This window comes from Schistocerca gregaria, chromosome 3, assembly GCF_023897955.1.
Source record: "Schistocerca gregaria isolate iqSchGreg1 chromosome 3, iqSchGreg1.2, whole genome shotgun sequence".
Taxonomy (NCBI): Eukaryota; Metazoa; Arthropoda; class Insecta; order Orthoptera; family Acrididae; genus Schistocerca; species Schistocerca gregaria.
Genome location: NC_064922.1, coordinates 843,963,029 through 843,977,470, shown reverse-complemented (window position 1 = coordinate 843,977,470; position 14,442 = coordinate 843,963,029). Strand labels below are relative to the sequence as shown.

Genomic DNA, 14,442 nt, shown 5'->3' with positions numbered 1-14,442 from the left:
ACCGTCATCGAACCCATCGTTCTACCATTCCTAGACCGGCAAGGGAACTTCGTGTTCCAACAGGACAATGCACGTCCGCATGTATCCCGTGCCACCCAACGTGCTCTAGAAGGTGGAAGTCAACTACCCTGGCCAGCAAGATCTCCGGATCAGTCCCCCATTGAGCATGTTTGGGACTGGATGAAGCGTCGTCTCACGCGGTCTGCACGTCCAGCACGAACGCTGGTCCAACTGAGGCGCCAGGTGGAAATGGCATGGCAAGCCGTTCCACAGGACTACATCCAGCATCTCTACGATCGTCTCCATGGGAGAATAGCAGCCTGCATTGCTGCGAAAGGTGGATATACACTGTACTAGTGCCGACATTGTGCATGCTCTGTTGCCTGTGTCTATGTGCCTGTGGTTCTGTCAGTATGATCATGTGATATATCTGACCCCAGAAATGTGTCAATAAAGTTTCCCCTTCCTGGGACAATGAATTCACGGTGTTCTTATTTCAATTTCCAGGAGTGTATTCTCGACCTCAGTGTAGACACCACAGACTCACCTACATTCTGTCGAATGTGATCTGTATTTGTTTGCTTCTGCATGTGCATCTCACTAACCATAAATCCTGCGATGTGTCAAACTCTGTGCTACTCCACTATATTGAGCCAGTTGAGTTTGAACCTTAATTGTGCTGTCCTCCACATCCTACTATTACACTGGAATTGGGAAAGTTCCATCCTTACACAACTCGAACTGATACTTCAACCTCAACAAATACACAATGGTGAAAACAGAGTACATGTACTGTAGTGTTTACACACAATAACGTCAGTTTCGGCACTTTGCACTCGTGCAGCCTGTTGACATGAATGTTCTGGACCTGATGTTACCCGACAATGTACAACTACGATGTTAATGGCACTTAGTGGCCTCGGATCTCTATACCACTTGTCTTCTACAGATACCGTGTCAAATCCTGCATACATTTATCACATCGACTTTCCCATGACGACCTCGGGCGACGCCTCACTGGGACACCAACTGCTCAGTCACGATTTCATGTTGGCAAAGTTGTACTGCTTTCACTGGTCACCACAGGTTTACCTCCTACCATGGAGTGTTCTCCTCCTACATTTTGCCCCATCAAACAACAATCAGTCAACGCCTCCTCAACTTTCGGCGGTCATCTTTACATCACACACCACACATCAGACCTCCAATTTCGCATTAATAATGGTGCAGAAGCTAGTGTTATACCAACAGCACTGGCCCCACCTTCCACATTCCCTATCAAACTAACAATGTATGTGGCAAACAAATCCCACATCAAACTCCTCAGCACTGCAGATTTCCATATCGATCTCATGTAGGGTCTGTGTTTCCCAGGGCCATTTAATGTCACTGATTATGACAAACCAGTGCACGGCACTTATTTCACAAGAAATTTGGGATTTTCACCCAACACACAGTCAGCTTCACTGTTACACCATGCACACGAGGCCACCTCCTGCACTCTCTCTCAGAGGCTCTTCTTTATCGGAGGCTTCAATCATATCATTTTTCCAAGGCACCTTCCTAGCATCTGAGGTGTTATCACAGATGAGGGAGTCAGTAAGGGAAACCTGGATAGAAGTGAAAAGTTACAACTGACCCACAACATTGTCATCGTTTCATCTGAAGGCATTCAACCAATATCTGACAGCATTGAGCTCATTCCCAACCTACCTATACCTGCAGTCTACCGTGAACTATGCAGGCCTCAGTATTACACATTTCTACCACTGGCACCTCCCACATACCTAAGTCTTATACCAATGCTTACATTTTGGTTACCATGGCCACAAGCAACCCATTGATTAGTGCGCTATTGCGGCTGTGTATTGGTGAAACAATCAAACCTCTTCAGTTCTTTTCTAAGAAACGTTTGCCCTTTTAATGCAAATGGTCAATGTTCAACTACGAATTTGTGATGGCCTACAAGGCAATCACTTCCATGACAATATCGAGGGACGCAAATTTGCCGTCTTTATGGACCACTTCCTGCTGGTTGACACCACCCATAACCTTGGAAACGACGTTCCTCATCGATAGCTGCAGCATGTGGCCATCTGCCAGTATTCCAAGGAATTATGGTATATACACAGGTCCAATAACTTCATTGAAGACTATCTGTCCTGCATAAACATTCTCTCGACTCTCCTGGACATTAACGAGTTGGCACACCTACAGGCAGACGATCCCAAGTTAGCCAAAACTTCGATGGACACAAATTTCTCTTTAACGCTCGAGCATCATCTCCTCTCATGTTCCCCTACACCCATCATGTGCGATACCTTGACAGGTATGTTAGCCTGGACATGTGTGCCCTTCTATGTCAGACAATCTTTGGATCCCTGCATGAATTGGCCCTCCCATATATCAAAGCTATATCAAAGCTAATCACTGAGGTTTCGTTTGGCCAGAAATAAAAAACCATTGTCACACTTGGACACATGCATGTATCCAATGTCAGAGGGCTAAGTGGGACCATTAGCGCCCTCTGATGGTTTCCAGTATATTATGTATATCAACAACCGAGTTAGAAGGTGGTTCTAAGCTGTTTCCCTCTCCGAGATTATGACCAAAACAGTTGCCCATGCTTTTGCTGACTTCTGGATTGCCCGGTTTGACTGCTCCACCTCAATTACAACTGACCAGGGCTGACAGTTTGAGTCCTCGGTCTTCTCAAAACTTAGCGAGCTGTACAGTGTTGAGAAATTTCACACTGCCACATACCATCCACAGAACAATCGTTTTGAGGAACATTAGTACCACTCAGTTAAGGTGGCACTCATGTGTCATGGCGGTTCCTGGTCAGAAGGGCTACCATGAACCCTTATTTCAGCATCTATCTACGAAATTAATATTTCATGACGACATTTACTTTGAATTATTTTATTTTGACAACATTTATATCCAGCAAGGTGATGACACTGCACCATATCAAATCAATCACTGACCACTATACAAAACCAACAAACAATAACGTAAAACATGTATTTACAAAAGATTCTCAGGTGTGAAGTATGTGAAGTGAGGTATATTCCTTTGCTCCACTAAATGGGGCAACTGTGTTTTGCTTAAGGGGACTTAGAATGGAAAAATATTTTTCACAGCTTCGGATTTTTATATCTTTATAACATTTGCAATTTTCCAAATAAAATTATGTATGTATATCACGTATAAACTCACATGGAAAGTATTTTATTTTATTTTTTTAAATATAATCAACACCAGTCAAAAAAGGTTAAAATTTTTACATGCATTACTTCAAGATCTAATAAAATCGGTATTTTTTTTGTATAGAAGGCTGTGGATTGCTGTGTTATAAAGGTTAACAGTGTTGGTCATATCTAGAAGAGGGTGGCACCAGGTTCAGGAAGTTGAAACAAAGTTTGAGAGACAAGAAACTTTCTGATGGTAAAACCATAAGAGGCAGGCTGACAGATAAAATGATTGATGAGCCACGGAAGTATTATGAGATGGCCATTAGAAATAATACTGAGGATTTGTTGAAAATGAAGCAGGCAATATGGTCTACCTTCTTCCACAGACTGTCAATTGATGAAAAACCAGTGCACCATCTTTGCCCTCCTCGATCTGATTCTTGGTGCAATTACCACAATGCCCAGTAGTCAAACAGTTCATACAGCCATAAACATTCCATCCCTGCAGCAGTCATGGATATAATGAAACCTATTTACAGAGACCTGGCAAATCGTGAACTACTGAAAAAGTGTCTGCATGGTCAGACTCAAAATCCCAATGAGTCGTTCAATAATCTTATATGAACTCGCTTACCAAAAAATGTTTTTGTTGAAATGAAGACATTAAAGTGGTTGTTCAGTGATGCTGTTATTACTTTTAATGATAGCAACATTGGTAGGGTGAAAGTGGTATAGCATATGGGAATTAATCCTGGAGGAAACTGTGTCAGAGAACTTGAATGAATGGATAAGGTTTGCACTGATAAAGCAGAGTATACAAACAGTTGGCCACTAAGGCCACTTGCAAAGAGAACAAGAGGCTGATATACAGTATGGTGCAGGGTATCTCTGAGTGACTAAAAATAAAAAAAAGTTAAGTATATATTAAGTGAGTTATAGTCTCTCAAAACTTTAGAAGCCGATTCTGAAAATTTACATTTGCTGTTGCATTTTTCTTTAAATCTAAGGAACCACTTCGATTAGAGTATTCAAATTTTCAGGGAGTAATAATATGCATATCCTGAGTCAACTGAACTAAAAGAGGAACATAATATTATGTGTAATTAAAATTATTTAGGATAAGGTCCAAAAAGGGATACAGAATTTTAACCTGTAATTAAAAAATTTTATTTCCGAAAGCAGTGGCTGAAATGCAATTACCTTAGTTCAGTAGACTCAGAACATAGAGTTTAATGTCCTGTTAAAATTTCATGTCAATGGCTACAGTGGTTCCTGAAATACAGGAAAGCCAAATCATTAAATTTAACATTGTCGGGATAGGGCATTCCAACTCCCCTTAACATATCAACAATAACAAACTGCATTGATCTCTCTCTCTCTCTCTCTCTCTCTCTCTCCGTCCAAACAGGACTCGAAAAGTACAGCGATACTGACTGACTGCCATCCTCAGCCAATAGGCATCACTGGATGAGGATATGGAGGGGCATGTGGACAGCATACCACCCTCCTGGCCACTGTCAGCTTTCATGACCTGTGCCACTACATTTGAAACCCGTAGCTCCTCAATTGGTCTGATAAGGGGTGAGTGCGCCATGCTTGCTAACAGTGCTCAGCAGACCCGAGATGGTCACCATCCAAGTGCTAGCCAAGTCCAACAGCGCTTAACTTCGGTGATATGATGGGAACTGGCGTTGCCACTGCAGCAAGACCATTGGCAAGAAACTGTATAATGCAATGAAATTTTAAAATAGTTTAAAACAATTAAAACACAGCGAATACTAGTTGTGAACATGTTTCTGATCAATGTAGTATATAAGGGCACTGAAACACTTCCTTAGCAAGAAATTTGTACCTTATTGGTCGATGTACAGTAAGAAAATACTAATTGTACCTGAAAATTTGCATAAATATTTTTTTGGAATGTTTGCTTTCTTCAGTTCGAGGAGTTATGGAAGAAAATCTTGTTTAAATTTAAATATTAACATGCTGTATAGTTATGAAAATGCTACATATCTTTATCCATACTGTATATTCCTACAAAGTTTTCAGTAATTACTGTAACAGAATCATATTCATAGATGTTTATTAAAACCCAAAACAATTCTGGCCATGTATAAAAGGTGTCGGTGGAAAAAATGTGGGAATATACAGTCACAGAGAACACAGAAATCAAAATTGATAATAGCAAAGCAAAAGCAGAATTACTGATCATCATTTTCAAATGCTTCTTTACAAACAAAAATACAGAAGTACTACTCAAGTCTAATTCACACGCCACTGCAAAGATGAGTAACATAATAAATATTAGTGTCATTACCACTGAGAAACACCTGAAATCGCTTAAATTAACCAAGTCACCAGCACCCAACAGTATCTCTGATAGATTCTGCACACAGTTACAGCTGAGTTAGCTCGTTTTTACACCCAAATGTACTACAGAACAAAAAGGAAGAAGTGCCCAGAAAAATATGCCAGAAAAATGTGCAGGTCACAGAAGTCTACAAGAAGGGTAATGCAAGTGATCGCCCAAAACTGCTGGCCAAATTCATTGACTTTGGTGTTTCTGATGTCTATCTGTTGTAGGAAGGTAGAACATATTCTCACCTCAAACATAATGAGGTACCTCAAACGGAACGACCTCCTCCTTGCCTATCAGTACTCCAAAAACGATGGTTACGTGAAACCCATCTTGTACATTATTTTTTTACTTCCAAAAAGCATTTGACAGAGTACAACAACACTGTGTATTACTAAAAGTATCATATGGGTTATGAAACAATATTTTTGACTGGCCTGAGGCTCTCTAGGTAGGCAGGATACAGCATGTTGTCTTCGATTGAAAATCATAGACAGAAATTCAAGTTTGCCTCAGGGAAGTGTGTTGATACCCATGAAGTTCCTTTTGTATGTTTTTATTATTACTATTACTATTATTGAACATACATATGTAAGTATGTTATTATTTTCAGTCGCCATTTGCACGTTACATTAATAGAAAGTCTTCTGCAGAGCAGAAGGTGTTGTAAAAGAGAAACTATTTGAGTTTATTTTCAAATTTTACTTTACTGTCTTTCTGCCAATTTATAGCACTGGGTAAGTGATCAAAAAGTTTACTTGCGGCATTCTGCACCCCTTTTTGAACTAAACACAATCTTAATGTGATATATGAATGTCATTTTTCCTTCTGGTATTAGAATTATGTACCTCACTGTGCCTTTTGAACTACAGTGGATTATTTGCAATAATATTCATGAGGTAGTAAATATACTGTGATGCAACAGCCAGAATGCCCAACTCGTTAAACACATGTCTGCAAAATGATTGTGGGTGAGAATCATGTATTATCCTTACAACACATTTTTGAGCAATGAAGACGTTCCTTTCTAAATATGAGTTGCTCCACACATTATTCCATATGCCATTATTGAATGAAAATATGCAAAATATGTCAACTTACTGAGGTATCTCTTCCTAAGATTTGCAAAGATTGTAAGTGCAAATGTGACTGAACTAAGTTGTTTTAGGAGTTTAAAGACGTTCTTTTTCCAGTTTAAATTCTCATCAATGTGGACAACTAATTTTTTTTAAGTTTACACCTTATTTATTACTTCCTCGCTGTGTGTTATACTTACCATTGTTGTAGTACCCCTATATGTGCAGAACTCAACGTCTTGCGTCTATTAAAAATTGAGAGTGGAACCAACTGCAGAAAAAACTGTCACTTTCTTAAGAACACTGTTTACCATTTTTTATGTTATTGGATGTATGCATAACTTGATTACAATACTAGTACCATCTGCAAAAAAAAAACTAACTCTCTTTGTCATATATTAGATGGGAGATTGTTTACATATGTGAGAAAAAATAATGGACCTAAGATTGACCCTTGGGAGCTCCATATGGTATTTCTGCCGAGTCAGGGGAATCTCCCATGATTACCTTGGTTTAACTACTAAGTACAACTTCCTGCATTCCTTTGGTAAGATGTGACACTTTTCATTGGTTAGCTATACCATCAGTTCCAAAAAACCTCAGTTTATCTAGGTTCACACAACCGAGTGCCTTAGACAGGTCATAGAAATTACCAAATGGTGCTATTTTGTTATTTAATGCTTGCAAAATTTTGATGTGTGAGCTTGTAAATGACGTTTTCAGTAAAGCAGCTCTTCTGGAATAGAAACTGTGATTTACTGATGATATTATTGTTGTTCAGATGGAATACTATCCTGGAACACATCACATTCTCAGAATTTTGGAAAATGATGTTAGTAGTGGAACAGGTCGGTAGTTATTGACATATCTCCGATCATTTTCCTTATAGATGGCATACTTCAATCTCTCTGTGAAAATGCATTGAGTAAGTGTGCATTATATATTTCAGATAAGACAGTTTTTATTACATGGAAACAAACCTTTTGTACTCTATTGGAAGCATTATCAAATCCACAAGAGCTTTTAGTTTTGAGACTACATATTTTTCTTAATTTCAGAAGGGGAAGTTGGTGATAAATTCATACGACTGAATTTTGTGAGAATTCCTTTTTCGATGTATTACTGTGTTTTTCCTCTTGAACTGTTTGTCTCTACATTTCCTAAGAAATGTAAGAAACTTTTATTTAATGCATCTGCCCTCTGTGATGGATCATACTTAGCCCTTCTATTTATTTCAGTTGTGGTGGCAGTCCGTTATGTGGCCTGTTGTCCTCTCTCACTCGTTTTACTAGATCCTGTACAGCACTAAGTCTGTTGCTGGAATCAGTGGCTTGTGAAATAATAAGCACGTTTCACTATTTTTTGCTGATTTCACTTTCCTCAGTGATTTTGAGCAGTTTTTGTAATGTGCAACTACTACAGGATCTTTACTTATTCTTATCAATGGATACATGTACCTTACCCTTTTACAAAGTACTTCAATCCCTCAAATAATCCATGGTTTGTTACATGTCTGTTTAATGTACTCTCCAATTATCATCTTCAAATAATGATATGATTTTAATGTGGAATAAATTAAATTTTATTCCAGCGTATGGTTGATTATATATTTCGTCCCAGATCTATTGTAAACTATTCTTAAAAACATTTCTTTCGGAATCATTAACTACTCTAACTGATTTCCAATGAGCAGTATCAGTGCTGCAAGGCACTATCTTATTTAACCTAATTAACTGTGTATCGTGATCATGGAGAGGATTTGTCACCGAGTTTATAGTTATTTCCTCGCTTTGAGTGTGACCAAAGAAACCAGTAAGCCTATCTATTAGGGTCCTAATATCTTTATCCACCCATGTTGGAAAGTTAATTACCGAGATTAAATTGTAGGATCCAACTAAAGTTTCCAAATCATTTTTCTATCATAAACCTTTAGAAAATCTACACGGAAATCACCAGAGGATATTAACTGCTTACTGCTGTCTGACAAAGCATAGAGAGGAATCTGAATTTCTCATAAACAGTTCATAACTTTCCAGAGGGGAGCTATGTACAGTTACAGTTAAAAGTGAACTATTTTCAGTATTGTAAGCATATGACATCGTAGCTGCATAAATGTAAAAATGACTGCCGTAACAAATTAATTGCCACCATAATTGAGCAAATACAGAACGACAGTTAGTACACAGTTGCAAACGATGTATGCCAATCCATCTAGATTCTAGACAATATATACGTCACCTCACAATGGCGATATACCCGAAACAGATCCGTAGTTAAAGTGAAAGAAATAAAAATTAGTATCACACAGCTGCGAGTCTGAACACTCGTTATAAATATGTCACTTGCTGATTTACACTACGCTACAGGCCCTTGAAACATACATTTTTCAGTGTTAATTCACAAGGAGACACTTTCATATGCTGATAACAACAAAAGCTACTTGTTTCACTGTTTTTGAAATCGTGTCCCGTCTAAGTGTATGTGATAAATGTCGAAACGTTTTCTGCACAACAAACATTGTCAAGACATTTATACAGCTCACACCAACGTATGTGAATCATTGTTGGAAAAGTATGGCAATCAGGTTACCACAGATTCAGAAACTTGTAAATCAAGTACACCATTCAATTATATTTACTTCTCTTCTTACATATGACAGCTGTACCGTATCCATAGGGGACGAACATATATGGAATGAGGATACAGATACGGAGAAAAGAATATATGTCGCCAGCATACAGTGCAACATACACTCTGTCGCGTGGTAGTGTGTCCGTCCAGAAAATAACTTTCAAAAGCATAGTCGATTTTGTGCAAGATTTTCACAGGGGTCTTTATTTGCAATCGAAGTCTGAAACTAAATTAGTATTGAACAGATAAATGCACGCGAATTTCTTTTCTTTGTGGCAAGTGTCACATGTCAGATGTCGCTGTTTCACACGTTACAGGAAAATAAGAGGTACTTGGTCGTTTTATCCAGTTTCTGTTTTCATAAATTATGCTGCTGTGTCGTAGCAAAATGGACTCCCACTACTCCAATGTGAAAGCATTGCGAAAAACTTCGAATTTGGAGGAGCTATGGCATATAGAAAGTTAGCAATGTACCACCTTTTGAATATTATTCTTCCCTTTTTACTTTCCAGTATAATATTTGCAATCTTTATTCATCTTCATGGAAATTAAATATTAATCGCACATAACTTTTCGCCGCATAACAGGAACTTTACGCTACCGGTATGTAACACAAAAACACTGGTTTGTAAAGCTGAGAGACAGGAAATAAATTTCTCAGAGCGTCATACATAAACTGTATTTTGTTGTGAACATTGGTCGGAGTGTGTACAGATTCAACTGATTGACTGGCAGCTCATTTCGACGTTACGGAATTTATCTAGCAGGTGTCTCATAAATATATTGCCTTATAGTCACATAAATTAGTGATACGATTTCATGTCTTCATTAAACTGAAATTAGACCTTTTGGCACTTATCTATCAAAAGCAACATTTCGTTCTCCGACAAATTTCGATTTGCATCCGGAGCAGCAAAATTTCAGCGACTTTGCAGTTACAAATACATAAAAGTGTGAAAACAAGACAAATACATGTAATATGAAGTTTATGCTTTGCAGTGACCGCAAAATGTAAATAACAGCGAGTACTAACGTCAGCTGCCTAATTTCGGTTTGATGTTGGCGACTTGCGCAGTGGGCTGTGATCGCTCCATGGTTATTGCTGCTCTGTGACTGCCTCTCGTACAAAAGCATATTTTATCCTCTATATACATTTCAGTTTTGACAGGACGTCGGTGGGACACTGTGAGAATAATGTAAAAGTAAAGCACTAAATACAACGCTATTACAAAGAAGCGGAGTTGTCAACACTCAAATCAAGTTCTAAAAATGTATTTAGATCGGCGGTGGACTTATTTTAAAATTTGATTTTAATTTTGACGACATGATCGTGAGATTTTGTATTAATAAATTGCTTCAATAAGAGTCTGGGTCCTCTTTTTATCATTTGTGTGCGGTTTCTTCTGCGCATAATATGCAAAACAGTCATAACTCCATAAACATATCGAATTACCGACGCTTTGACATATGAACTTTGTATACGAAATTGTCAGTAGTATCGTGTTGTGAAACATTATTCTTCATGATACACCACGTATTTATATGCAAAGGTCTCTCTAAAACACCTCAACAGTTTCAGAAGTGTTGAAGTTATGAAACGAGCGTAGCTGCTTTTATGTAGTAAATAACATACAAAATATTCAAAGAGTCTGCATAATTTGTGAGCGTCAATAAACAAATAAAAGTCCTCTGGCGTTAAAATCTAACCTTTCATGTGGAAAGAAATTGGGAAGTGGCACGTACACAATATACTTTTTTTCCCCCGACACGAAGGTTAGGACCTATAGATCAGTAGTACTAACTTGTTTCTACGGCAGTAAAAACAGAGAGATAATAATAACAGGAACGTACCTTCTCGTCGATGGAGCCGCGCGTGATGTTAACGAAGAACTTTGCGAATTCGCGGACGTGGACACCCTCAACTCCGTGCCCGAAGTAGTACTCGAGTGCGAAGCTGACGAGGAAGTGGTCGAAGTGGCGGCTCCAAAGGACGGTGAGGTCGCGACGCGTGCAGCCCAACTCCTGATGTTTGTAGCAGATGGAGGCGTGGAATCTGATCATGTGTTGCCATTCGGCGTTTGTGAGCAGCGGCAATTTCTCACGCTCGGCGCGCCTGGGGACGGTGGGCCGACCGCCACGCCGTCGTCTGCAGCAGCTACACAGGGCTCCCATATGCGCCCGTCGCTTCCGCGACGCGCAGGGAGCATGCTTAACCATGACAAATGACGACGCCGGCCCGGATAAATGAAAGTCTCACTGATCCTAGCTCGTAAGTGCGGGCATTTTTTCCGTCGACTGGGTTGTCGATTTCTCGCATAGCAACCCTCTCGAGTGCTCAAAACAATCGTCACTCTAATAACCTTAGAGAACCAGCATGAATTCTTTGCGAGTATAACTACACACTGCCATTTAAACGCTACTAAATAGCAAATTGGCGTAAAATAAATAATAATATACATATTATTCTACAATACCACTCACGTAACTCTTCATATACTTAAAAAGAGAAGGTTTTATTTTGTTTTTTACACGTTATACCAATTTTTAGTAAAATTTATCTATGGACGAGAAGAACTTTTCCAACAGAAATGATTTAATCCTAGCTTTAGAACTTGCAATCCTACGTCAGACATTTTACGTTATTGAGCAAATAATCAAAGGCTTTTGTATTTGTTTATTGAAGTTGCTTCTGGGCCACTAAGGAGCTTTAGTAATGGGTAATAAATTCTAGTATTGTAGCTGTGATATTTGTTACCACTGAAAACCACGCCATAAATCATTGGAATTATGCAAAATAGATTAAGATGTTTGTTTGCTTGTTTCCAAAACTAGCAATCATACAAACAGCACGGGTAGCTGAACATAGTTCTTGAAGCACCACAGTGACAAATTTCTTTCAATTCAAGGTTTCACCCATTTGTACACCAAAAAACTGAAACTTTCAACCCTATTTACTGACTCCTGTTCGTGTGATACATTGTCGGTGTAATTCTGTTTATTAACGCGACTCAATATACGGTGTATTTTTAATTAACGAAATTGTCCCGTTTTATAGTTGCTGGATGGCATTCACTCAAGTTGGGGAACTAAAATTTATCAGAGAAACTTCATGAAACCATGTAATCGAATGAATCTTAATTTTTCTATCGAACAGTGTGTGGCCTAGAATGAATTTTTCACTCTAAAGCGGGATGTGCGTTGATTCGTATCAGCACACAGCCTACTTTTCCTTATACGACGTTCAGCAATTTATTACCTATAAATACTTTAGATAGAAGAAGATCAGATCGTACGCATATTTTAGAACCTTGTCAAGAATCAAAGCGAAATGAGCTTATAAATAGCTCTATTTATAAACAAGATACCTAAATACGCCGTTCACGAATATCGAGACGGCCAGTGACCTGTTCAGTGCAGATGCATACTATTACGGGAATCAGCGAAAAGCAGAGCGTAATGAGGATAATAGGCAGGGTCACTTCATTAGCAGTGTGTACACAAGTTGCGAATATGGGTCTGACGAGAGGCGTGCTGTGTAGTCCGTTCGCATGCAATGACCACTGTCTTCCGCTAGCTCAGCGAAAACCTGCATGGTAGCTCAGCGTGTTCGGTCAGACGGTTAGCCTGCCCTTAGTAATAAAACAAATAAAAAAAGAAAGAAACTACGTGAATGGATTAACGATGGACGGATGTCGTGGGAAGACCACCCTGAACAAATGCAGCGAACAATAACGCACACAATGAAATAAAAAAAGAAAAGGATCAACGATGAACTTGAAGGGGTGTCATGAGACGACCGCTCTGAACAAATGTAACGAATAATAACGTACAAAATGAGATTTTTTTAATACAGGGTGTCACATTTATCTTGACCACCCTAAATAACTGTTTGCTTTAGCCGCCAGAGGGACATCAATCAGCATGAGTACCTTCGTTGTAGCTTTGTTTTTCACAAAGATCTGAACAGCGGTATGACTTTTTTAAACGGTGCCCTGCATTTTTGATGTGGTAATTCATTTCCTCTCCTAAAGACCTATTCAATAATTCACTGAAACACAACGTTATTAATTACATAACACAACATTGATGTTGACGCTCCCAGCACTTAATGCAGGTACTCGGGGTAATGGAACACATTCACGTTCTGACGTTGACAAAGGACAAATGTAAACATAAGTAGAATGCACACCCTTCATTCCGTCAACCATCGTCCGTTGAAGAGGTGTGTGATTAGAATGTACACCAACGAAGAGAAGGTAGAAATGCTACTCATCTATGTGGAATGTAAGTTAGCAGAACAGTAATTGCAATACTGTTTTCTTATGTACAGGTACTTTTAGTACAGTAGTTTAGTCCTTTTAAATACTGTTGTGTAGAGTAGGTATACAGTAAAGGCTGTCCTTCCTACAAACTTCATCGACAGTTCTTTAATTGTTGTTGTTAAGGTAGGCGAAATGCTACGCAGGCAGCGGAACCGTACAGAGGGCAATATCCTGAAAAGAGCCCACCTTCACGACGGATGTTTTCTCGTCTTGGTTCAAATGGTTCAAATGGCTCTGAGCGCTATGGGACTTGACATCTATGGTCATCAGTCCCCTAGAACTTAGAACTACTTAAACCTAACTAACCTAAGGACAGCACACAACACCCAGTCATCACGAGGCAGAGAAAATTCCTGACCCCGCCGGGAATCGAACCCGGAAACTCGGGCGCGGGAAGCGAGAATGCAACTGCACAACCACCAGCTGCGGATTTTCTCGTCTTGTTGCGACGCTTGAGGAAACGGGAAGTTTCAACCCACGACAACGCAATCGTCGTGGCACTCGCACAGAAGAAGCTACGCAAGTTACTGTTCTCGCTTCCGTTGCTATGAATCCAAAATGTTCAAATGTGTGTGAAATCTTATGGGACGTAACTGCTAATGTCATTAGTCCCTAAGTTTACACACTGCTTAACCTAAATTATCCAAAGGACGACACACACACACCTATGCCGAGGGAGGACTCGAACCTCCGCCGGGACCAGCTGCTCAGTCCAGGACTGCAGCGCCTTTGACCGCTCGGCTAATCCCGCTATGAATCCGCATGTGAGCACACGACAGCTTGAACACGAGATTGGCATTCCTAAAACCAATGACATCATATTCTTACACGTCACCGGCTCCATCCTTACCATGTACACCTAC

The 14,442-nt window shown here is 39.4% G+C and overlaps 1 protein-coding gene across 1 annotated transcript in view; it reads right to left on the bottom strand.

The window, feature by feature from the left end:
- Nucleotides 1-11,474, bottom strand: part of LOC126355621 (MTOR-associated protein MEAK7-like) — a 121,348-nt gene extending 109,874 nt beyond the window's left edge. The window contains exon 1 of the mRNA XM_050005984.1: nucleotides 11,109-11,474. Within this exon, the coding sequence (XP_049861941.1) occupies nucleotides 11,109-11,474 (366 nt within the window). The remainder of the gene's footprint in view (nucleotides 1-11,108) is intronic.
- Nucleotides 11,475-14,442: the final 2,968 nt, after the last annotated feature.